General features: G+C 40.4%; 2 protein-coding genes across 4 annotated transcripts; both read right to left on the bottom strand.

Moving 5' to 3' along the window:
* Nucleotides 1-7,371: 7,371 nt before the first annotated feature.
* LOC311257176 (uncharacterized protein) lies at nucleotides 7,372-14,397 on the bottom strand. Of its 2 annotated transcripts, none has more exons than XM_084352648.1 (14): nucleotides 14,242-14,397; nucleotides 13,808-14,167; nucleotides 12,217-12,345; nucleotides 11,959-12,126; nucleotides 11,810-11,880; nucleotides 10,911-11,157; nucleotides 10,727-10,813; nucleotides 10,558-10,632; nucleotides 10,024-10,152; nucleotides 9,723-9,887; nucleotides 9,309-9,361; nucleotides 8,038-8,140; nucleotides 7,922-7,952; nucleotides 7,372-7,832 (listed from the first exon to the last, which is right to left on the bottom strand). In XM_084352648.1, the coding sequence occupies exons 1-14, from the start codon at nucleotides 14,303-14,305 to the stop codon at nucleotides 7,775-7,777; spliced, it is 1,740 nt and encodes a 579-aa protein (XP_084208774.1). In that variant the 5' UTR covers nucleotides 14,306-14,397; the 3' UTR covers nucleotides 7,372-7,774. The 2 variants fall into 2 exon arrangements, with proteins under 2 accessions (XP_084208774.1, XP_084208775.1); XM_084352649.1 differs by having other exon boundaries at nucleotides 13,808-14,164.
* A 5,704-nt stretch (nucleotides 14,398-20,101) lies between these two features.
* LOC311257049 (hepatitis A virus cellular receptor 1 homolog) lies at nucleotides 20,102-22,625 on the bottom strand. Of its 2 annotated transcripts, none has more exons than XM_084352498.1 (7): nucleotides 22,520-22,625; nucleotides 22,013-22,357; nucleotides 21,851-21,889; nucleotides 21,542-21,636; nucleotides 21,388-21,438; nucleotides 20,928-21,021; nucleotides 20,102-20,771 (listed from the first exon to the last, which is right to left on the bottom strand). In XM_084352498.1, the coding sequence occupies exons 1-7, from the start codon at nucleotides 22,584-22,586 to the stop codon at nucleotides 20,683-20,685; spliced, it is 780 nt and encodes a 259-aa protein (XP_084208624.1). In that variant the 5' UTR covers nucleotides 22,587-22,625; the 3' UTR covers nucleotides 20,102-20,682. The 2 variants fall into 2 exon arrangements, with proteins under 2 accessions (XP_084208624.1, XP_084208625.1); XM_084352499.1 differs by having other exon boundaries at nucleotides 21,542-21,630.
* Between the last annotated feature and the right edge of the window lie 2,369 nt (nucleotides 22,626-24,994).

Genomic DNA, 24,994 nt, shown 5'->3' with positions numbered 1-24,994 from the left:
GACAGCGCTGGAGCTGGCTGGAGGAAAAGAGGGAGGAGAGGGTGAGGGGAATGGAGCAGGGGAGGAATGAGTGCGCTAGGCAATGATTTTGTGCTTGTTAGAGCAGTTCACATTTCTGAAAAGAAAAAACTGTGGCATCAAGGCTTACTTGCCTTAACATTGTATATATTCTATTCTTATTATTTGCAGTTCCTAATTGCGGTTCATGCCACCAGCGGTGTGTGCATTCGGGTGGATCTGCTTAGATATTTTCTCCAACGCCCTGTCGTGACAGATGCGCCGGGCTCCTCAGCGCCTGTTTGATTTATGCGTCAGGACAAATATGGGTCAAAATGAAACATCCAACACGGTGGCTTCTTCTTGCTTGTTCTTCTTTCTTCTTTTTCATTCCCTTTGCACTTTCTTCTTTTCAAAGCTCAGCTCAGCGGGACTGTGTCTCTGCTGCACCACAGCCAGGTTGTGTGTGTGTGTGTGTGCGCGTGTGTGTACGTTTGTGTGATGAGACGTGACAAGCGCCTTCATCCTCCCCTCAGACGCCGCATTCCACAACGCTCCGCCACTCGCTCCGTGTGGCGCGCGTTTCATCTTTCCTCTCCCCGTTCCTTCCTCATTCTTCTTCTTCTCTTCTTCTTTCTCCGTGCTCTTCTTCTCCTCGCTCTCACAGGTGTAAGAAAGGCGCACGGAGGAATGAAAGGGACAAGATTCTAATTAGAGGAGGAGGCTGAGACAAAAGCAGGGGGGGATAACGAAGGGAAGCAACGATAACACATGTAAAACACAAAGCCTTAATCTTAGAGAGCGTTTGGAGGGATCTCTCATTTCTCTCCCTCCACGGTGAAGCGGGGCAGGGGGGGGTGAGTGTGTGTACGGGAACACGAGGGGATAGGATGTGATTATGAGCACAGAGCTGACAGACAGAGAGATTGGCGTGTGTGTGTCTGAGGATATGTGTGTGTATCCCCACAGGGCCTTCGGCTCCCTCTGTTCATAGGGACCAACTTAAAAAACACAGCCATGAAACAACACGCAGGCAGATGTACTTTTAGCATTGTTTACTTATTTGGGAAAAAGTGCAACAAAGCACCAATTTATTTAAGTTGCTACATCTTAATTCAACACCTGTGAAGAAGTTTCACGGCGCAAGTTTTCGTTGCTCTGCTTTTATCTACTGTAAGCTTTTTAAGAAAGAGAAGCGGAGACCAAGTAAGTCCACAATTTTGGATGTGATTTTGTTTTGGCCAAAAGAAACAGCTGGCTGCATCTCAAACTCTCTCCATCCTTCCCTCCAGTTTTTTTTTTTTGGTTTTTTTGCATGTGGATTCTGTCTGTTTACTTATTTGTGTCGCCTCCGAGCGTCTCTGACATGCTGCTGCACCTCCAGAGTCCTCGGGTGATGTGATAGGGCTCGGGGACTTTGGTTTCCTTGCCACTGCTGTGAAACTCCATTCAGATGATGAAACTGCGGTGCAGCTGTGTCGCGGCTCACGGTGGGACGCTGGAGTCTTTGTGGCTTTCTGCGAGGCTGAGGCGAATTCTCACTGATGAAAGAGCCTGCAAATGTGCCTCTTTAGCCCGGGCCCATACATCTTCTCACTGAGAAGCCATTGTGACTGTCATCTGCCTGTGCATGTGTGTGTCTTTGTGCTTGCATCTTTGTGTGGACAAATTTTGGCTTTAAACCAGCACTGTGAGGACATTTTGGTCAGTGTTTAAGGGTTAAGACTTGGTTTTAGAGTTAAGGTTAGAATTAGGTTTAGGTTAGGGTTGGATGAGGTTCCTCACAGGTAATGTAAGACAAATGGTGTGTGTGGGTATGACCTAGGCCACTGTTGGGCAGAGGTGGCAAAAGTACACACATTCTTTACTCAAGTAGAAGTACAGATAATAAAGTACAGGTTTTGAAATGTACTCAAAGTATAAAAGTAAAAAGTCTCTCTCTGAAGGACATTTCTACCAGCATTTCTGTGCAAAGCTAACTGAATGTCTATTAAACTATGAATGTCTATGAACACTATGAACTATGAATACTGAATGTCTAAGACTATTAAACTTAAAGGTAGAATCAGTAGGATTGGTTCAAGCTGTTTGTAAACGCAAAACAAAGATAGCTGATTGTTGAGTCTCATTTCCAGGATGTCAAATACTGATATTTTGGGTTGGTAAAGCGTCCAGATTACTGTAACAAAATGAGAAAATATGAAAATCCAAGCAGAGAGGCTGCAGTGTCTCTGCAGATACAAGACACGTACACACCTTTCCTCCCCATAAAGTATCCCTCTCTATCTGTTTCCGTCTTGTTACATCTTTCACGTCTTTTACGTTGTTTTGTTTGAAAATAAAAATTACCGATAATTCCCCCCAAATGCATTAAAACTAAAGTAAAGAGCCTGTTTTGAAAAAGTATTTGTACTTTTTAACTTCCCTCCTCTGCTTTTATGGATGCATTTCAGACCCAACACCAGTTAACTGAGGACAGCTGGACAATGCTTTTGTCCCCAATCAGAAAACAGCTGATTTTTGGGTCTGTGGTCAAGATTAGGTTACAGTTAGGTTAAGTGTTTGGTAAATAGTGGTTAGGGTTGGGGTTAGTCTCCATGAACAGAATACAAGTCTATGGCATTGCCTTAGTCCAAGTGACTAAAGTAAATTTGTATGTCTGTTTTTGGCTTTAAAGGTCCAATTTGTAAGACAGCTCATTGTTGAGTATCATTGCCAACCTCGCAGTACAAGTACACTAAGCACTGAAATATTACTCAATTTCTGCCAATAAAAGTAAAAACTACTGGTATCAAAATAATACTTAAGTAGAAGTACAAAGTATTCTTCTCAAACGGCACTCAGAGAGTGAGTTACTTTTTAACTGCTGATGTTTGATGCATTATCAACATCAGCATTAACTGCGGCAGAGTTTTGTTTTTTATCCGTATGTCAGGGGTTTTCATCGGCCCGTTTGTGATCAGATAACCTTACTGGCTACAAAATTGTAGATGAAAGGTTTAGATGTTAATTCAAATTGTACTCAGTACTCAATTATGATTTTAAAAGTAACTGAGTAGATTACACGGTGTAATGCACACTGAAGTACAAGTCAAATTATAGACTTGAAAAAATACAAGTACCCAAAATATCGACTCTATTATAGTAATTTGAGTAGATGAAATGGAACGGGACTCATCATCTATCTTCAATCAAACTGGACCTTTAAACAGCCGACACTCTTCTCTTATGGTCTTCTATACCTGCCTCTTGTCGGAGTAGCTATGTGTGTCTATACGTTTAGGCTAGGACGTCACAGAAAGAAGCAGGTGAGAAAGTGTGTCAAATTATGTCTCAGTGTATGTGGCACAAATGACAGACAGGTGTCAAAAGCATCTTTATTTATTTTATTTCTTTTCTTTTTTTTGCACAAATCTTGCCATGAAGTTTTGCTCCTGTGAGTCACAGGGAGACTGAAAATAACAGCAAAGATAACCTGGCAAAGCACATTTCCACAGAGTCTTCCCTGAGGTGATGCAAGACTTTAGACAAATGTCTTGTTTGTTCACCACTGAATGGCCATCTTTCAAGGGGTGGCATGCCAGCACAAACACACTCACACACACACACACAGATTTGCACACGGGAGCAGATCATTTTTCTCCCTCATGAAGTAGGTAGCGAGGAATATTACAAACCAAAATCATAACGCATTGCCGTAGGCCAGAGGTCGGCCGAGGAGAGGAGACGAGAGACAGATGTAATTGAATTACTGAGTAGAGACAAGGAGATAGATAGATGGATAGATAGATAGATAGATAGATAGATAGATAGATAGATAGATAGATAGATAGATAGATAGATAGATAGATAGATAGATAGATGTGTGTATGTGTGTGCATGTGAGAGAGAGTGACAGCAAAGAGCCTTATCCTCCATTAATAACAGCCACTAATCCCCTGATGTGATTACCTCTTCCTCCCCCCCCTCCCTCCATCTCCATCCTTCCACACTCGTTCTCCCATTCAACAGCGCCAGCCACTTGTCTTCCATGGCAGAGCTCAGCTGGTCCAATCCCCCTGAACAGATCCAAGACTTCCACTGTGTTCAGCTGCCAGGACGATGGAGGTCTTCCAATTCGACGCCTCTCCTTACTAGAACTCGCCTCTGGGCAGGTGTATAAAAAAGCACAAGTCAGTGGTGTTACGACGTGAAGGAAGCACATTTAAACAGATTAAGACCCATGCTTCTGTTCAAAGCTCTGACACTTAATGCTGCCTGAATGAGAGGTGACGTGTGATATGAATCGTACAAGATATGGTTTTGGATGTTCAAACGTTTATGGAAATATCTGCGAGCATTAAGGATTATGGGTGTGCAAAGGGAGGCAACAAGCATGTCAGTATAGCTATTTCTGTCCTCAATGACTGGCTGCCAAATACATTTTTTTCAGCATTTGATAAACTCGCTACATCAATATAAAGTCTTGTGTGTTTCTATGGAAACTTAGACCTCCGAGAAGGTTGAAATTTGCCACTTAGCTCAAGATATGCTCAGTAATAACATACTATGATAATCTGCACAAGGTATTTTGTTTACATACGCATCACTGAGACAAAGTCTGCACGACTGTATGCATCCACACGTACGTTTTAACACAAAGGCTTTTAGTTTAAGGGATAAAAGCATTCAGCTGCAGTTATTAAATCATTTTTTTTAATCTGTGTTGTCACAAGTAAAAATACCCGTCAGTTGGATGTCGTCTAAAAACTTTAAAACATAGTTTGCTCACAGATTTTCAAAGTGGCCTCATGCTGTGATTTATTATTAGCTTATGAATAATTTGTCCAGTTATAGGATTGAGGAGCAGTAAGAAATTACATGAAAATTAAACCTAATGCCTTTTTGGATGCAACATAAGCAGGTTGAGTGATGACTGAAACCTCCTGACAAATGCTCTTACACTATACTCACATGCACAATCATGCAGACACGCACCGATATGCACAAACACACACGCGGGCTGATGCAGGTCCCCCGGGGAAGCGACAGTGCGGTGCAGCGTTTTACTTGCTTTATTTGGTCTACTCGGTGATGTCTCCATGGAAACTGTTATGTCTGACCTTCAAACATGTGCGCTGCCTTCCATCTGGCTCAGGTTGGCTAATCAGATCACATCAACACACACACAAATGAACCGTCACATCTCATCACGAATGAGTGGAATTTTTGGGATCGTTTTTTGATCATCGTCATTCTCAACAAGTTTGATATCAGCGCAGGAGTATCAGATTTTTTTTCTCCCCCAGCTCACACAAAAGTCCTGGATCTGATTTTTAGGATTGCTACTCTGCGTTGTTTTCAGGCATGCTATAGCTCTGACGAGATGAAAAGGTCCGGTGTCAGGGGGTTTTGATAAAGACTTCAATTAGTGTTTCTTTCATCAGCCACCAAACTGCTTCAATGTCCCCCCCGTCTTTGTTCCACCTCAACTCCCTGCTCCTTTCATTCCTGCTCTGTTCAATACTCGCATCTGCTCTGCTGTTCCCAAATTCATAAGGCGCTCCAGAAGGGCCAACATCTGGCAGCTCCTTAGGCCCAGGGCCGTGCATCCGTTGTGGGGCAACAAGGCCTGGAGACCAGCCCCTCCTGCGGAGCTCAGCCTTTGGTGTGTGTGGTACCGTTCACAGTCTCCATTTCCTGAGTGCTGGTGCCTTGATGTGGCCAGAACCAAAGTGCATGATTTATTACAGTACTAACTCTGTCCCCACTGCTAATACTGCCATTATTATGACCATACACTCCCTCCTCCTTCCTCAATCTCCCACCTGCAGTCTCAAACTGAAGCCTTTACCAGATACAGCTGACACAGCTCTGCAAGGCTTACATGAGGCGCGTTGTGTTGTTGCCTTGATGGATGTTTGGTCCCAGTAGAAGATGTTTAAAAAGGGCGGGGGAGCCCTGATGTGAGTGAGGTGACAAAACTGTTGGGGCGATGACACATCGTTGATCGACTGCAGGTCAGCCAGATCAGCTGTTTCCATTTGAGTCCCAACTCCTTGTCTTGTTGTACTGACTACCGGTTTGGTTGCCTTGTGTGGTTTACCGGTGGCAAGCTTGGTCCAAGGGGAACCAAGAAGAGTGGGGGTGGAGGTGGCTGGGGGGTAAATTGTTTTTTGGCTGTGTGGCAAATCAAAGCGACCTCATCAAAGTCGTCCAACCAGTGCTTCCCACAACCTTCCTTGCCGCTTTTCTTCTGTTTATGTACGCGGTGTAATCAGCAGTTCTCGAACTGAGAGGAAGACGAATGGAGGGAGGAGAGGACGGAGAGGTGTAGAGATGGAGGAAAGCACCGCGACAGGAAGGCTCCGGTGTTTGTGTAAGCAAAGCAGAGTGAGGAGGCAGAGGAAAGAGGGAGAATGGCGACGGAAGTGAGGGGTCCAGAGATGAGAGGAAGTCCAGAGAGGAGGGATGTGGTGGGGATGTGTTTACAGGCCGCAGACGCACAGCGCACTGTGGCTTTGTGTGTCAGCAGCTCAAAGTTTGCGAGTTACCACTGCAAACCAATAATCAAGCAATATTTACACCACTGTGGACAATTAGTCCGCTTCTCAGGAAGTGTAATATTCTAGCATGTGAATACAGAAACAACAAAAACAACACTTCCTTCATCAGCGGCTTAGAAGTAGGCGCTCTTTAGAAAACAGTATAAACAAGCAGAAAAGGAAGTGGAAGCCATTTTTAAACACCCATTCATACACATACAAACATCGATCCATGTTGTGGTCCCCCGACGAGACACGAGCCTGGGTATCCCCTTCCTGTGATCGCCCATTAGTAGGAGACTCCCAGCTGCCTCAAAGCTCCTCAGAGGTATCAGATCTCCTCCTCTCCCCCATCTCCTTAATTAGCACAATTAAGAGATTTACAGGACAGATGGATGGAAATCCAGCTGGCTGCAGTGCCTGCCCCAGAGGACGGCTCCGTGGATGATGAAGTGAGATCTTAGGAAGCATTACAGGAACTCACTGATGGGACTCTGGTGCCCTCTTGTGGTTGTGAGAGTTGTGGAAATTAAATGTCTTTTTTTTTTTTTTTTAAATCATAGACACTTGTTGAGTGCAGACTAAACTTTTACAGTGATGAATCAAACTTTTTCCATTAAAATGATTTTAGTCAGTGGAGCCATTTTCAGAAATGTTGCCGTAACTTAAACATGGGCACAGGATATTTTAAATAGAACTTGAATTTGTAATAATTTCACTAAAACATTTTATTTTTTATTTACCAGCTTATTTGTTTGGCATATTATCAAACAGTCACATCTGGTACAGCATGCATTTTTTGGTGGTTTAACCAAAATGTTTTACCCAATAAAATAAGAGGAGTTGTCAATAAAGAACACTGCTAATCTTTATTACCATAAAGAAAAACAGCAAAGATTTGGTACCATTTCATTACAGAGAAATAAACACAAGTTATTGTTTTATTGATGCTGTTATATTGTTAATGTAATGAAAAAGACTAAATAAAAGATATACATGAGAAAACACCAAAAAAGACAAATGAACAATATTGAAGAAGAAAATATTGAAAAAGGCTTTTAAAAAACACAACAGATGTCCGACGTTTCTCTCAGATGATTTGTTCCTTTGGTTAGTTTGAATCAGCTCAAGACGCAGGTTGTTTCCTTCCTCGACGACATAATAAAACAGAAATATACAATCTTCCTTGGCACATTTAATAAAATGTAAAACTATTGCGTAATTGAGTTTTTAGGCTATGGAGTGACTGAGTTTCACAGCTCTTGTAGTGGCTCAGAGCCTCTGTAATGTAGCGCTCCACCGGACAGCCATCTGCAGAGAAGAAAAAGTCAGTCCAGCACAGGTGAAGTGTTTGTGTGGCTTAATTCTCTACAAATGTGGTAAATACCAGAACCACTCACATGCTCAGGCTGCCCTTTTTCTGCTTTATTCCTATGAACAGAAAGTGTGAGGATCAAAATACAAATATGCCCCGACAGTAATAATAATAATAATAATAATAATAATTGTTACTCACGTCGAACTTGCCATGTGGTTACTACGGCAACAATCAGCACCACCAGCACCACTGGCACCACGATGGCGGCCAGGTGACCGCCTTGACTCTCCTCGACGCTCGCCTAGCAAGAGAGAGTTCAACAACAGGTCAAGAGACAAAGCTCTGTTTTTCTTGCGAACATTAACAGGAAGAACATTAAAACAAGCTGACAGACACGCAGCCTCTGAGTCACCAGGTTATCGAGTCCTTTCTTCGGCTAACAAGTTAACTGACAACAGTGTACTTTCACATCCTGTGGATACAGAGAAACATTAGCATTCATTTGGAGTCGTGTTACAGGCCAGCTCATGAACGTAAGTCCAATTCACTCTCCTTTTAGGGTTGGGTTTAGCTTGCTCGATGCTAATCTTGGCCCATGTTCAGCAGCTAGCTAGCTGCTAATGTTGCTTTGTTTTTTGCTGACCTTTTTCACATTAGTCATTTTGACATGAAGCAGTATGTTAACACAGGTGTTACTGATGACATGAATGGAGCTTTTGTTCTGTTTAAGTACAGCGCCTTAATTCATGTTATTAGTAACACCTGGGTTAACTTAGCCTGCGGTTTTAATGTCAAAATGGCTGCTGTGAAAACAGGTCTGGTGTATAGAATAATGAGCTACAAGAAGCTCTGTAGATTGAACTTGTCAGTATAAGCAAACATACCCACAGCCATGTGGTTCATTGTTAATATTCATATTGTTTGTCAGTCAGTCATGGACTAAGTAGGCCTGCTTGAGTACAAACTTGAGGTTGTCTGCTACCTTTCAGGGGGAAATACTTGACTTTAGCTAGCTGAAGTTGGACTACTGGTTAGTTTACACATTTGCAAAACCCAGCCTACAAAGAGCTCACAAAATATGTTTACCCATACAGCTGAAATGACAAGTTGACAGAAAATTGATATTTTGATTATTCTTTGAACTACAGTATTTGTTTAACAAAACTAGCGTTGTGAAGATGTAACTTTGGGCTCTGAGCCTCTATTGAGAGATATGTCTCATTAGGCCTACTATTTAAATTTTCACATAACAAACCAAACAATCAATCGGTTAATCAAAAACATAAACAGCAGATTAATCCATAATGAAAATAATCATTTTCAGTCCTAAATTTAAAAAAAAAAAGGACTATAACAGTAAAATCCTGCTTTTACATCAATGTCTGAGTAATAATCATACTTTTTAGTACTTTTTATACTGTTTATAGTTTTACTAACAGTATTTTTACATTGTGGTAGTTTGTACTTACAGCAGCATGAGTGTCAGTGGTTACGGTGGTAACAAGATCACGCGTCTGATGACCTGACGGGCAACAACAAAAGGAAGTAGCTAAGACGAAGTTTTCAAAGTGTTGCTAAACATGCAAAAACAATAAATGGAAGAAAGAACCAAGCTGAGTAGACACAGAGTGTGATTTGAGCGGTCTGAGGAGCTGTGATTCTGAAAAAAAACGTGTAAAAAAACAGAAGGGGGTGAGGGGCTGCCATGTGGGGTGTGAATAAGTCCCTCTACTTCTTCTCTCAGAGAAAAAGTAGAGGGACAAATTTAGCAATTGTTAATGAACCACTGCATCAATAAGAGTCGCGTGATGAAAACACCAGTCCTATTGTGCCTGGTGTACCATAGAAACATACAAGAGACGGTGAGAATAGAGACACAACACCTGTTTCTCCAGTGGTGATGGTGAGGATGTTGCTGGCTTTACTGGTGCCCACACTGTTCTTGGCGAACATACGGACGTTGTATGTTGAGGAATTCATCTCTATTATTGTGGCCTCTGTCTGGTTGGGGCTAAAGTCCACAACTGTCTTTGTGTAATCCCACAAGGCTGCGTAAAAAGAAAAAGAAAAAGATTATTAAGGAATATTAGGAATAGGAATATTAAAGAATATTACCAAAGCTTTCATGGTTGAATTTAAGTGAAGTGACAATGATTTAATTACTCTATTGAGATCTTGTCTTACCATGAACTGCTTTATACTCCAGGTAATATCCAGTAATGGGGCTGTCACCTTCAAACCCAGGAGTCCATAAAAGAGTAAATGCATTACCTTTGACCTCCTTTAACTCAACCACTGGGGGATCCGGGGGCACTAGGAGACACACAGTAGAGACATTTAACAAAGAGAAGCAGAGGATATATGTACATACAGTATATATATATGGTGAGGTAGTGTGAAGAGAGGAGCTGCCATTTGGACTTTTTTACTTTTGAGACCTCTTACATGCTCAGGAACATTAATAAAACACTGAAGGAAAGAAAAAACTCAAAAAAGCATAATAGGTCTTATGTGAGACACAGTAACAGCAATTCTGTGTCCGTGGAACAAGTCCTAATCATTCCTTAATGACCACATGGCAAATTTTTGTGATTTGCATGTTTCATGATATTCATGTTCGGACAAAAATTATTATCATTAGAAATTTTCTCCGGATGGATGATTTTCACCAATTCATGCACGAGAGGCTAAAAACTCCAGATGAAACACATGAAGTACCTGACGTGAAAATTGCAGTGATGTCTTCCCAGTCTGTGGCAGCAGTAACAGACTTATCCGGCGTAGTTATGTGCACTTGGGATAGATTAAAAAAAACAAAAACATTTTCCAGTCATAATCCACATAGTTCTCAAGATGTTTTAAATCTCACTATTCAAATAACACACACCTGAAGTGATACTTGTAGAGTCTACTTCCCACACTGTGGCAGCAGCTGAAGCAGACATGCTAGTTGACGGTGTTGTAGTTTTGAGAACTAGAAAAAGAAAAAAGTACATTTTACCAATCTCTGTAAATTACTTGATATTGAACTGGAATCATAATTAACAATAACAGTGAACTTCCAGACATACCTTCATTGAGAGTGGAGCAGAGAGGTGCAGTTGAGGCAGGTCCTATCCCTGCGTTTGTTTTGGCCTGTATGATCACGCTGTATCTGGTGGAAGGCTTCAGGTTGCTCAGGATGACGCTCTCCACTTCCTGCGTGGCAGACACACTTAGGTGCTGCCACCTTTTAAAGTGTCTGCCTGCAGGGTCATACTCTCTGTAGCTAATGCTGTAGCCACGAAGAACCCCATTTCTCTGATCAGGCATCGGAGGCTGGTCAAGAGGAAACAAAGTGTTAGCACTCTTATTCTTTAGATATATCACTTAAAGCTGGAGTATGGACCTTTTGTCTCCCCCTTGTGGCACTAAGGTTTGCCTGCTATAAGCGCTACATAGTTGCTGTAGCAACTCCTCTCTTCACTTCCACAATTTGGTTGAAAAATGCAGGCACAGGTGTTTCAGTGCAGGCTGTCTCCACAGACACAACATATGAAAAACCTGGTGTACTGCTAAATACAGAGAGATTTCTTTGGAGGGTAAAGGCTTAATCAGGAATTTGTGAACTCATTTGGCAATGACATGAATATAAAAGACAGTCATTTGTATGTAAAAGTTCCATATTTCAGCTTTAATATAAACTATTTCCAGTCACTCAAAGTCTAAATTAAAAGGATGATATGTAGGGTCCCCCATCTGTGAAGAATTTTGCATTTAGACGTTTAATTACAGAAAAAAGTTTGAAACGAACGACCAAAATATTCATGCATTCAGTTGTCATGTTACGTATCAATGGTATTATAGTGACTGTAAATGACTCCCCATTTTGTTCCCCCTGGAGGCACCTGAATGACCCTTGACCCCAGCCTTTTTTTTTTTTTAAATATCAGAAATATGCAAATTCTCATTATACAATTTGTGGCTTTACCTTCCACGTGGCTTTGATGCTGTGAGGAGAGAGGCCCACCAGCTCCATATCCAGGGGAGGACCGTCTGGTGCTGAAGGGAAAAGAAACTCTAAAGGGGCCATCCATCAAAAAATCATTTCTTGAACCCAAAAACGCTGAGTGACTGTACCTGCTTCTTTAGTTGTAACTGTCAGAACGTTACTGGCCTCGCTTATGCCCATACTGTTGGTAGCAAACATGCGAAGGTTGTAGGTCTTGGCCGGTCGCAGGTCCACCAGAGTCATCTGAGTCAGTTCAGGATTTGCGACTTCAGTACTTACTGCAGTATCCCAGGAAGCTGTGCAACAGCAGTGTATGATTACGATGTAATTAGCCGCAGAATGTTAAAATTCTATTAAAATTACTGGGATAGATTTCCTGTGATTACCCTGTTTGTTTTTCATATCGACCCTGTAGGATGTGATGGGCCTGCCGCCATCAAACGCAGGAGTCCAGCGAACAGTGAAGGCTCTCTCCTTCACTTCTCTTGTCTCCACTTTCATGGGATTAGGACGCACTAAAAAGAAAGAAAAACTATGCTGCAGTGGTAGAAGAAGTACTGACATATTGTAATTAAGTAAAAGTAGTAATGCTAGGGTGTAGAAATACTCTGTTACATGTATAAGACCTGCATTCAAATTCTTTACAAAAGTATTCATCAAAGTACACACTAAAAAACACTTAAAGCACAAAAAGCAGAAGTATTCATTATGCAGAATATGACATTTTAAAAGACTGTGTATTATCTTATTGGATTAGTATATAATTATTGATTAATTATTGAAATGTTGCAGCTGTTAAAGCATGGGTTAATTTTTCCACATCTTTTCCAACGTTACACTTGTGAGTGATTTTAAAACCTGGCTGGATCTGAACTTTCTCTGTTTAAATGAAAATAAAACTGAACTTGTTGTCTTTGGTCATTCTGACGGGCTGGATGGCTGTGCTGGCACTTTTTGCCCTCTATGGTCATACGCTCGACCGTTTACCAAAAATGTGGGTGTGATTATTGATGGTGCTTTGAAGCTTGACAAACACATTAGTTCTGTTGTCAAAATCAGCTTTTTCCAGCTCAGACTATTAGCCAAGGTTAAGCCGTATCTGCCCCACCAAGATTTTGAAACAATCATACATGCCTTTGTAACAACTGGGCTTAATTACTGCAACTCTCTGTATGTGGGTCTGAATCATCTCTTCATAGATTACAGCTGTTGCAAAATGCTGCTGCTCGGCTTTTAACCAAGACCAGAAAACATGAGCACATCACTCCAGTTTTAGCCTCACTCCACTGGCTTCCTGTCCGCCTCAGGATCGATTTTAAGATTGTATTGTTTGTTTTTAAGGTTTTAAATGGCTTGGCACCTTCTTAATTACTGTTGTTTTGTGTGCCCTGTTTGTTTGATGTTTTATTTGTATTGTTGATTCTCGAGCCTGGTTGTTTTTAAATGTGCTATAGAAATAAACTTACATTTCATCTTCTATCTTAGCTTGTTTCATATCCGTGCTTGGCCTGTTTCATATCCTGTATGAATGGGATTTCAGGGTATTTATAGTGCTTAATGCTAGCCAGTGTCCCCTGAATAAACGATGGTTGATGAATAGTATCACATCATAAGTAACTTAAATTATCAAATACATGTTGTGGAGTGAAAAGTATGATATCTTTGAAATGTACAAAAGTAGAAGTATAGATTAGCAGAAAATGGAAATATTCAAGTAAAGTACAATATTGTACTTAAGTTTTTTGTTACTTTCCACCAATGTAATGCTATAGTGCTGAAACAATTAGTTGATTAATCAACTGACAGATAAAAATACAATTACCAACAATGTTTCTATCGATTAATCATTTAAGTCATTCATGAGCTAAATGAATCAAACGTGCCTCAATTTTTCCTGTAACTAAGCACATATTTCACAATATTAATTTACTTTTTTCCCTCCCAGCAGAGGTTATAATTCATCCCTGTGGGTCTCACCTGCCATCACCGTCAGAGTCTGCTGGTGCTTGTGATCGTTGAACCAGCCTGGTATTTCCACCCTGCACCCGTATATCCCCGAGTCGCCCTCCTCAACCTGCCTGATGGTCAGCGACACATCACCTGCACTGAGATCACCCATGAACAGGTAACGCTCTGACTTTCTGCTGGTCATTGACGTCCCGTCTGACTTGATCACCTCGTTGTCGCAGCCACTGTTGGGGATGGGTCCTCGACCCCAGCATGCAGAAAGCTTGCCGTAGTACTTAGCATTATAGTTGCATGGCAGAGTGACATCTGTTCCCACTGTGGCTATGATGCCTCCTGCAGACACACCACCTGAAAAAGTAGAAAGTCCTGCTGGCAAAAAGGAATATTAGGTAAAGATGAATGAAATAAAATTGCTTAATCATCACTGAATTAAAATTACATACCAAGGAGTAGACAAAGTAAGAAACTGAAACACAAAGGGAAGTGTCTTCTTCCTAAACAGATCATTTTACTTTCTCGTCTTAGACTCAGTCGAAGGATTTAGTACACCTGCTAAACGACACTAAACCCAACCACAGTGTGGCTTCAGCTTTGAAATCTTTCCAGATCACATGATGCTGACCTTGATATGCTCACACAAACAACTTCTGCTGGCAGAAGAGGAATGTAGAAAGGAGCTGTTTCCTTTTCTGTGGTTTTGGTTCCCCTAATCTTGAAATGGTACTCTGTTTCATTTTGATGATTAGACAGAGACAGACTTAAGGTTATCAACACACTGCCTTCACCCGTGTTGCTTGTTCTTAATCCATGTAGTGCAATTTTAAAAAGTCACGCCGTAATCTTCTCCCATGGATGAGCAGCTTTGCATCCACATAAATTTAACCGAGCAGACATTTGAAAATATTTTGTTCCAGTAGAAAATAACCAAAATAACTCAAAAGACTCTAAACACTCCGACTATAAATTCAAAACAGTCAGCATGTAAACAAGACAGAATTGTTTTGGATACATAATCCTTTTCATTTCCAGAAACATGAACTCATTAAGTCCTGAGATTGAATACTGACCAAAATAGACAGTCTGGTTCACTAAAGGGCCATGGACTTTTGTATGTGTCTTAGACTGCTGAGTAAACATTTGGGTCTGCTGGATGTTTGGTAACTCAGAACAGAACTTCCTCTTTGATCACTCCCATAAACCCATAGTTAGGCAACAGACGGTACAGGATTTAAAAAATGGAAATAAATAGTTTTGTGATTCTCTCCTTAAAGTTTGATACTCTCCTCAGTAGAAAAATTCTATTGTTTTAGTAACATTCAGACTAGAGCAGGGGAGCCCAAACCTTTTTCCTTTGAGAGTCAGACCGAAAACTTTATGGTTTTCATGGGACCAGAATCCCAAGTCTGTCTAAGTGACTGACTCTGGAAACTGATTTCTAATGAGGGATCCTACATATTTAAAGATCATTTTACCTCAAAAAATAAAACAGTATAAACATAACTATATATTTCTTTCAGTAGAAACATCTGGCGGGCCAAATTGAACCTTACAGCGGACCAACTTTGGCCCATGGGCGGTTGTGGACTAGAGAGTCTAATAGAGATTTTACCAAGGTGCTCTGGAGCACAGCAATAAAAGGGGAAATAATATAAAATAAAAGGGAAAGTTGCATACAACAGCATTTTTCTAAAAAGCACAGTCCAGCCGTAGTTAACAGGATATTCTCACATCAGCCCTTAAATTTGGAATTCCTGTAAACAGCGTCACAGACACATTAAGGGCATTTCCCTCTCTTATTCAGAAACGACGCCTCACCCCTGGTTTCCTAGATTTTGCTTACACTGCTACACTAATTTAAAAGGAAAGAAATATATACAGCCAAAACAGGAACAGAATCAATATTCTTGGTGAATTTGTTTTTCTTAAGAATGCACATGAAAACCAGAACAGAAACAGAGAAGGAGCAACTTTTTCTCACTGAAATGTGAGAACATGTTGTAAAATACAGTGTAGCAGCTTTCACAGTGTATTCTTGGCAGAACAAAGCTCAAAATGGAAAATGATGTCAGTGTTTAAATTAAGTAAAATTATATTAAACAAAAATGTGTTGATAATGTGATTTAAATTGAGCATATATGTGTGACAACAGCAATTCATCCTTTGGACAGAATAACAAACTGTGGACATTCATGACAGTGTACAGTACGTTGTACTCTCATTGTGGAAATTGTCTCCTCTGATATTTTGATTATGATGTTTCATGTCCAGAAGGTGGCATTGTGTCCACAGGTATAAACCTTCCACAAGATTTTTCATGCTGTGACATTAAATTCACCAATTAAAAAAAAAAGAAAACAAGAAAAGGGAATTAATTAATCTCCAGGATATTTTCGCATCTTCTGAGCCACGTGTGACACACATTTCACTATAGTCTGAGAATAGCATGTCCCAATAAGCTGCTCCTTTAGAGGACTCGGTACATGTTGTTCCATACTGATGAACAGATAAGAGTTCAAAAGATTTCCTTTTTAAGGCTGAACAAGTAAATAAAATCAACAAACGTCAGGAAAGGCACTGCTTCACACAGAAGTTCCTCAGACAAAGCTGCAGACTCTGTTGTTCCTGTAATGCTGACTGTCACTCAAGCTCCTGGGCACGGTTGTAAATGTTCTCAGCATGTTGAGATAAATTCTTCAACAGAAATCTAGTCCCTGGTTTAAAAAGATAAAGAGATTAAGTGATAATCTGAGTGTAAAGATCCAGACAAAATGTGAGACTATTCTGCAAAACCTTATTTCAGTGACATGTTCATTGGATGTAATGTTCATTGCCAACTGTTTATTTATCTCTCCAATATCTACATACAATAGAGTTAAAGATATTATATGTGACATTAAAACATCTAAAAATAGCTAAACCTATTAGAGAGACCTATTATGCTTTTTTGTTTCTTTCCTTTCCTTCAGTGTTTTTGTGCATGTGCAATTTGTGAGTCTGCACCAACAGAAGCTCCTCTCTCCCACAGAAAACACTGCTCCTGAAACGCCTCGTCAGTAGTCCTGCCTTAAATCCTGTGACTTTGTGACATTATACTACGTCACAGAGTCATACATTTGCATAATGAATGCCGAGCAGTTCTTTGACACGTAAGAATTGATTTAACACGGCTGCTCTGTTGTTGTTAGCTGTGCTGGGTCAGGTGTGTGTGAGCTGACCAATCAGAGCAGACTGGGTATTCAGGAGGGGCGGGCCTTAAAGAGACAGGAGCTAAAACAGAGCATTTCAGACAGAGGGGGGGATACAGCGCTGTAGCACTGGACAGTACGAGAAAACTGATGTGTATTTTGAGCATTAAAGCATAAACAACTATTCTAGTAGTAACCCAAAATAAAATTATGAACCTGAAAATGAGCAGAATATGTCTCCTTTAAGTTCTTACATTATCCCAAATGTTTCCAACAATGTTCAAACCCAGAGAAATCTGCCATTTCACTCCAGTTAACGGTGCGCTTGATTTGGTCACCTATCGCTATAACTTCTGGAGAAACAACAGACAATATGTTAGAGTGAGGAAGGAAGTCGGCGAACGTGACTAAATGTAACACGAATAAAACTTTAATACATGAACATTTCTGTCATTTTGGCCATGTCAGGTAGATTTTCATCAGCATTGGTAGTTGTTTAACAAAAAATTGATTTGATTGAGAGAGCTGCAGAAATTACAGTCTGTGTGTTTAAGTGCAGTGTGTTGTTGATGTTGGGGAAAGATTGTAGTTATGGTAAATAAAGTAATGTTGGTCTATCGTTTAGGATATGTAACTAAAACACTTGGTTCAGTTAAGGGGAAGGTTGTTGTTGTAGTAGTAAAACTGGTTGAAAAATACATTTAGCACTACAGTCTGATGAAATTAAATGCTGCCCATCCAACCATCCACTCCAACTAAATGAAGCCCACTGCACTTCCCGTACTCGTACTTAATATTGGCAGTGGATTTCTCTGCAAAATCATCACATATGATCTGTATTCCAAGGATGGGTGAAATTAATCTGAATGGTACACGAGTCACAAACTATAATCCATTCCACACCTACAGAAAATAAATTACGAGGATTATGATTATGGTGAGGAAGAAAATTGCTGCCATCCCACAAATGTTCCCCACTTGAATTCTTCCTGCAGTGAAAAATGACCTTTATCGTGAGGGACTGGATTAAATGTTATTGGAACATAATCTTATACACAGTATAAATATGCAGTATATTCAAAGTAATATTGTATGTTGAAAACCGTTATATTGCTTTGTCCACTATCTTACTTCCAGCCTTAATCCACTCCGACATAAGTGCAAAATGACATTAATTTGGATTGTTATTATAGCAATAAGCCCCAAGAGGCTGTGGTTTACAGTGATTTAAGAACAGCTAAGGGGTGATGACACAAAGACTAGTTTTTCTTATGTAGTGACTGAGATAGGAGGACAATTCTGAAGTTTTAATCATTCTTAAATTCTCCCTTTGGTAAAGAGCTTCAAATCAACAGACATTTTGCAGTAAAATGCTGAAAAAATGTTTTTAATTCTGCCAAAGAGCTTATTGTGTGTTGTATATGGTTGGTTGGTTGCTTGCTTTTTTCATATTTTCATTAATTTCTCAGGGAGTATGGATCTTGATGAAAAAAAATGGGCACATTTAGGTGGCTGGTATCTATGAGTGAGTACAGAAGGGGACTGTTGAGCCTTGGCGGAGGTATGCAGTCTACTGAGTGTCTTCAAAATTACTAGTAAGAAATATTCAAAAAACTTCAATCCTAACTTTTGTTGTCAGCATGTGAGCACGAACACAAAACCGTTTTGGATTCATGATCTTCTTCCTTTTCCAAAACGTATACTCATCAGGTCCTGAAATATAACACTTATGAAAACAGACAGCCCGGTTCACTGAAGGGCCATGGACCTTTTGTATGTTTCTTAGACTGATGAGTAAACATTTGCGCTGCTGGATGTTTGGCAACCCAGAGCAGAACTTCCTCTTTGATCACGCATACAAACATGTGGCTGGTACAACTCACTGCTGCAATATTTCAAAATACAAATAAGTTGATATCTTGATTCCCCCCTTAAAGTTTGATCAACTTTCCTCAACAGAAAAATGTAATTGATTTATTAATATTCATAGAAGTATATATCTATCCATAGATATAGAGGTAGACATTGTTACTATGGTATAGTCACAAGACATTGACACCTGTAAACGTGAGAGTTGCATACAGCAGCAACAATTTAAAGGTCCAGTATGTAGGATTTAGTGTCACCTAGCGGTGAGGTTTCAGATTGCAAACAACTGAATACACTCACCCTCCACCACAATGGCCACTAAAAACATGAAATACAGAGCCAGTATTTGGTTTCACTGTTATGGATTAAACCTGAAGGTGCAACGTGGCAGACTCAGAGGAAGAGGACTCGCTCCCTCTGGAGGCTCATTCTAAGGTAATGAAATCAAAAGTATTCTTAATTTCAGATGATTGTAAATGTATGAAAACTTAGTTATGATGTTAATATTCAACTTACACCAATAGATACACCTTTAATCATACACACAGGACCTTAAAAAACATGCAAGATTCACAGATTTCAGCTGATTTTCCCTCATCAGTCATGAAACACAAAACCAGAGGGTCACCGCCTGTCATGATGTTGGCATCCAGTTTTATTGTGTCCTGTGTTATTTCGTAAGGTTAATCCTCATGTGCCATGGTGTGTTACTTCCCGTCACTGTCTTGTTTTCCCTTCCTTGTGATTGTCTGGATCAGTTTCACCTGTCCCTGATTAGCCTCCTGTGTATTTAGTCCAAGTCTTTCTGTTGTCAGCGTGTCTGTGTTTGCTCTGTGTTTGTTCCTCGCGTTTCATCTGCGTTCTTGCCAGTCTTCCCCTTGCTTTATTCGGTACGCGCTTGGTTTTGTTTTTGAGTGGTTTGTTTTTGTAGTTTTTGCCGCTTGCCTGTTTTTTGATCAGTTTTTCATTAAAGCTTGCTTTTGTTCCACCATTTGCCTGCCAGGAGTCGGCAATTGCTACACCTTAACAGCCTCACTCAGAGCATTTATCTCACTGATTCAGAAGTTATTTTGTCACCTCTGATTTCCCTGATAACAAGAGGGAGCAGAAAGAGAAACACCAAATTTCTTTCATCTATCAGACAGAGAATTGTAATACAGTGTTTCACTGCTAAATTCAGCCATTAATCAATTTAATCATAAACTGGAAATATGGCATGAAAGTTAGGATTGAGTGGAGTGTGGATTTAGTGTTTCATAAACAAAACTGAGTTTGTCTATAATGTGTTTTATTGAAGGTTTAGTGAGCAGAATTTTTCAATATACACTTCAGATGTTACTTTCTTCAAAACAAATGGTGGGAATACACATTTCTCCCACAGTGTCCTCCCTCTCGCTCTCCCATCTCCCCTCCCAAACAATGTGTGTGCAGCGTTTTCTGAGTGGAATCTTCTTTAGTTTTTTTTAATAATGTATCCAGAAGGTGGCATCGTGTCCACAAGTATAAACCATCCACAAGCTTTTAAGGTCTTAGAGATCAATTTGGCTACTAAAGCAGACAGACAGAAAATAAAAGTAAATTAATTAATCTGCAGGGTATTTTTGCATCTACTCAGCCACATGTGACTCACACTTGCCTCTGTCAATGCCATCTATAAATAGAGGGACACTGTAAGCTGCTTTACTGGGGAAATGGTTTATATTTCTGCTCTCTTATTGATTCTTATTTATTAACAGATAAGCATTTAAAACGTGGATAGATTCAGAGCATGACAAGCAGACACATTTAGCTATCAGAAATCGGCAGACTCCTTTGTTCTCACGTTGACCATCAGTCAAACATTGGGACACTTTCATAGATGTTCTCAGCAGCTGAGGTGTTGAGCTGTTGAAGCTTCCTCCCCGGCAGAAATGCTCTCCCTGGTTTGAGGAAATGCAAACATTTAATGATATTCTCAGTCTGTAAGAGGAAGACGCACTCGGTGACTTCAGATGTTCAATAGACACCCACTTTGAATGTGTAAAATTAATCTGAATGGCACATGAGTCACAAAGCATAAGCCCTTCCACACTTACGGAAAATAAAGACGAGGATTACGATTATGGTGAGGAGGAAAAGAGCTGCCGCCCTGCCAATGTTTCCGACTCCCAGGAAGGCTTTGAATTTTTCCTGCAATGAAAATAAACCTTATCGTGAGGGACTAGGTCAATTATAATTGGCACATTGTTTGAAATATGTGCCATAAATACATGGTATATTGAAAACTGTAATTTATTTCTGTACTTTCCATTTCTCACTTCCAGCCTAAACTTACACCTACACATGTGCAGTATCACATACAGTTGAATTCATATATATTGTTGATTATAGAAAAGCTGCTGAAGAAGACCAGATGTGCCCAAACATTGGTCATAAATAAATTAAACAGACTGCATCAAAACTGTGGGCTCTTTTTTAAGTCTTATTGAAACAACACTCCAGACGAGCTGTGCATTTTCCTTCAGTTTTATATAAATTTTCATTTAAAAACATTACCTCAAACATAAAGACACCGTAGGTTTCCTCTTCATTCACTCGTGGGGCCTCCTGTGCAGTAAAAAGTATAATTATTTGTATACATTTTCTCATGTGAATATTTGTTTTAACCAATTAATTTATTTCCTAATTTAAGAAATAAATACTGCCATACCTCAGTTGTTTCATCCAATGGGTTTCCAATTAAGTCAAATCTTGGGTCACCAACGTCTTCATTTTGAGGTGCAGATGTCGTCACTATTTCTGTAACTAGTTGAAATGGTGAGTTACAACCGTGTAAAAAACAGAGTTTATTTAAAATGTTATGCAATGATTTACAGTATGTTTTGTCCTTAAAACAAAACATTGAAAAAAAAAAAAAAAAGATTCTTAAAGACATTTAGAGATTTGCAGAAAAAGAGAAAGGGATCATAACCACATTTTAACATCATTTATTCAATCATTCACACATGCGAGTGCTCACCTTGTGTCCAGTCCTCGGTGACGGGATGTTCTGCAGGAGCTGGAATAAAAGAAATAACTTAAAGTTAACTTAAATACTGATGCTTTGGGATTGTAGGTCGGGTCGGTTGCCATCCCAAAGCATCAGCATGAGTTCACCCTGGATGATTTTCATGAGCATTACCTTCCTCGATGACCAGGTGTACGTTCGCCTTATGGTCATTGAACCACCCTGGGATCTCCACCCTGCAGCCGTACACCCCAGCATCAGTCCACTGAGCATTCACGATGGTCAGGGACACGTCTCCGTCTGCCAACCTGCCCAGCAGCTTGTACCTGGGGGACTGCCTGTAACTCACAGCCCCTTCCTCGAAGGAGAGGATGGTCTTGGAGCATTTGGATATGGGCACCTTCCCTCGTCCCCAACAGAAACGCAGGAACAGGACGCTGTGAGTTTGGGTGTCATGGCTACAGGACAAAGTCACATTGTCTCCATAGAAGCCAGTGACCTTAAGGGTGCTGGAAGACACTGTGAAAGACATCAAGGACTTTAATCGAACTAGATTTCGATGTAATTCTGAAATGTCAAGCACACAAATGCACCCACCCTCCTGCACACACACCGTCACTTTTACACCCACAAGCACTTTACAAATACAAGCAAACACAAAAGCAGAGAATATCGACTCACCCTGGGTCAGGATTGAGAGGAAAAAATAACAAAGACCACGCATGTGTGTAGGATATTGTATAACCATGTCCCGAAGTGAGGAAAAGATGTTCTCCCCCCACACACACTTCGAGACGGATGGTATCATGCACTGAAGGTTTAACTTCCCTTTTTTGAAAATCAGGAAGGAAATCAATACTAGTCTTGTCTACATTTGGACTTGGATTCTTGTGATAAACAATGAGCTCACTGAGAAATAGGTCCGTGTAATCTGCTGTTATAAACCACATCTGAGTTAAACACCAGCTTGTCATGTGTAATGGGATAACAAAATGCCAAATGCAACACGCAATCCCACAATTATTCAGTGTAGGAAGTTAAAAGGAAACAGAAATAACATGACCAACACTTTTAAAAAAAAAAAAAAAACATGGTTACATTAGTGTCATAAACTGACACAAGCAGTTTTCAAGAAGCCGACTTTTTGGGTCCGTTTACAGCTTGTGTGGTGTCTAAAAATTAGGAACATCAATGATGTCACTCTGGACTTTTAAATAATTCTGCACTACTCACAGGGCTGAAGCATGTTAAATTAGTCCCTTATTTTCCACAGGGATCATAAAAGTTTCATCTCATCTTCATCAGTAGCATCACTCAGCTGTGATGAGTTGTTTTCATGGCCTCAGCCTGCCCCTTTATTACAATTACAGGCTGCATCAGTTTTATCAACAGCTGTCTGATTACTAGAGTTATTCCTCTAGTTTCCATCACAAAATGGCTTAACCTTTACTTCATCATCTGACTTCCAGCCACAAGCTCTTCTATCCGCTGTTTAACTTTCTCTACCCATTTGCTATCCTTTATGAGTGAAAGCAACACCCTTCACCAAATCCTGTTAGGCTTACAAGACTCCTCAGAGTGATTAATAAACTTGGGAACAATCTTTAGAAGTTAGAAAACAAATAACCTCCAGGAAACGTTCCCTGAAGGTTACACAAAAACATCCTTCAGGGTTCTATAAACACTACAATCACTACAAAACCCAGACAGAAAGGTACATGAATGTGTCTTTTCAGCTAACTTATTGGCCGGTCAAACATTAGCTGCAAAGCTAACGTTAAATTTTGCATGACTTGACTTGCATTGCTTGACTTATAGCAGGGACTCAACTTGACTTGTGCTATTTGTCACAACAGTAACTTGAGAATTGCTCGAGACTTGAAGGTTAAAACCAGAGTTCTGCATCTGTTGTTCCTGACCTGCTTTTGACAGACTTACTCTCACTTCTGCCGCTCAGTTTCTTTAATTGAAAATTTGAATGAACAGTCTGTGGTCAGGTGCTGCTTCCCCCTCAGTTCTCCTGAAAGTTTTCATTTCTGTCTTATTCTACTTACTTCATCCGTTGATTTGTTCAGTTGGAATTAATCATTTGGCCACAATTTTTCTATGTCATGTGACTTCAACGTGTGTCTGTGTGCAAATGCATGTGCGTGTGTTCAAAGGTCATTGCTATTTGACTATTACTAATGGAAAAGATGGGTCAGTTTGTGTATATGAGGACAGCAGCCAAAGAGAAACATTTTGTCTTTGCCGGCTTTTATCTGCCCTTCGCTCACCTCTGACAGGCCCATCTTCACCTCCACTTGTCAACACTGTCAGCCACCACTGAGCTGCTGTAGTGCTCCATAGATCACTGTCCTCCCACATCGGTGTCCTGGGTTTCATCATTTCTCTTAGCTGTGAATCTGTTCTGAGATGTCCCACACCAACAACAAACATCATGAAAGTGAAACCCTGAAAGGGAAGTGGTGAGAGAATATTACTTGTCAAGAGTTGAATTCTGTTTGTTTTACAGGTTTTCTTATTTTAAATCAAACTGTAGATGTGAAAGAAAGCTGTTTACTGAAATCATAAAAACAATGTTTGAGCAGGCTTAAGTTGCATGCAGGTAAACAGTCAGTGTGGCGAGCAACAGTCAGAAGGCGTTTCAAGTCAATCGAAATGTGTATGAAATGCAATCTCAAAACACATCGGCTGTTGTCTGACAAAGATTTAACCTTTTTTATCTTAATTTATTGTTTCGAGATAAGTCGAACTCATTTCTCGTGTCAAGTTGCCAATCGGACTTTAAACAATGACTGGCACACGGAAGAGGAAGTCTTGGCCCGGATATCTGTTATCCGGATATCGGCGAGCTACCCCGGAAGTCCCCAGAGGCAAAATCATTTCAGATTAAAGTCAGTGGGTTCCAAGACTGCATAAAAAAATAAATGCCAATCTGCCTGCACTACAACAGGGACTACAAGATTTAATAGTTACTTGCTCAAATTTTACAACAGGAGTTTTGTTTACACTCTGTTTCCTGTTTGGGCTCAAATTGGAGCCATTGTCAATCTGCTGTAGAGATAAAGGTTTAAAAATGGCATTTGGAGCAGAATAACTGGTCTGGTCCTCGGCCAAATTGCTAGCGCTGACAAAACTGTGGCAGGGCGACTT

This window comes from Pagrus pagrus (assembly GCF_965226575.1).
Source record: "Pagrus pagrus genome assembly, chromosome: 5".
NCBI classification, from domain to species: Eukaryota; Metazoa; Chordata; class Actinopteri; order Spariformes; family Sparidae; genus Pagrus; species Pagrus pagrus.
This window is presented reverse-complemented; position numbering and strand designations above follow the sequence as displayed.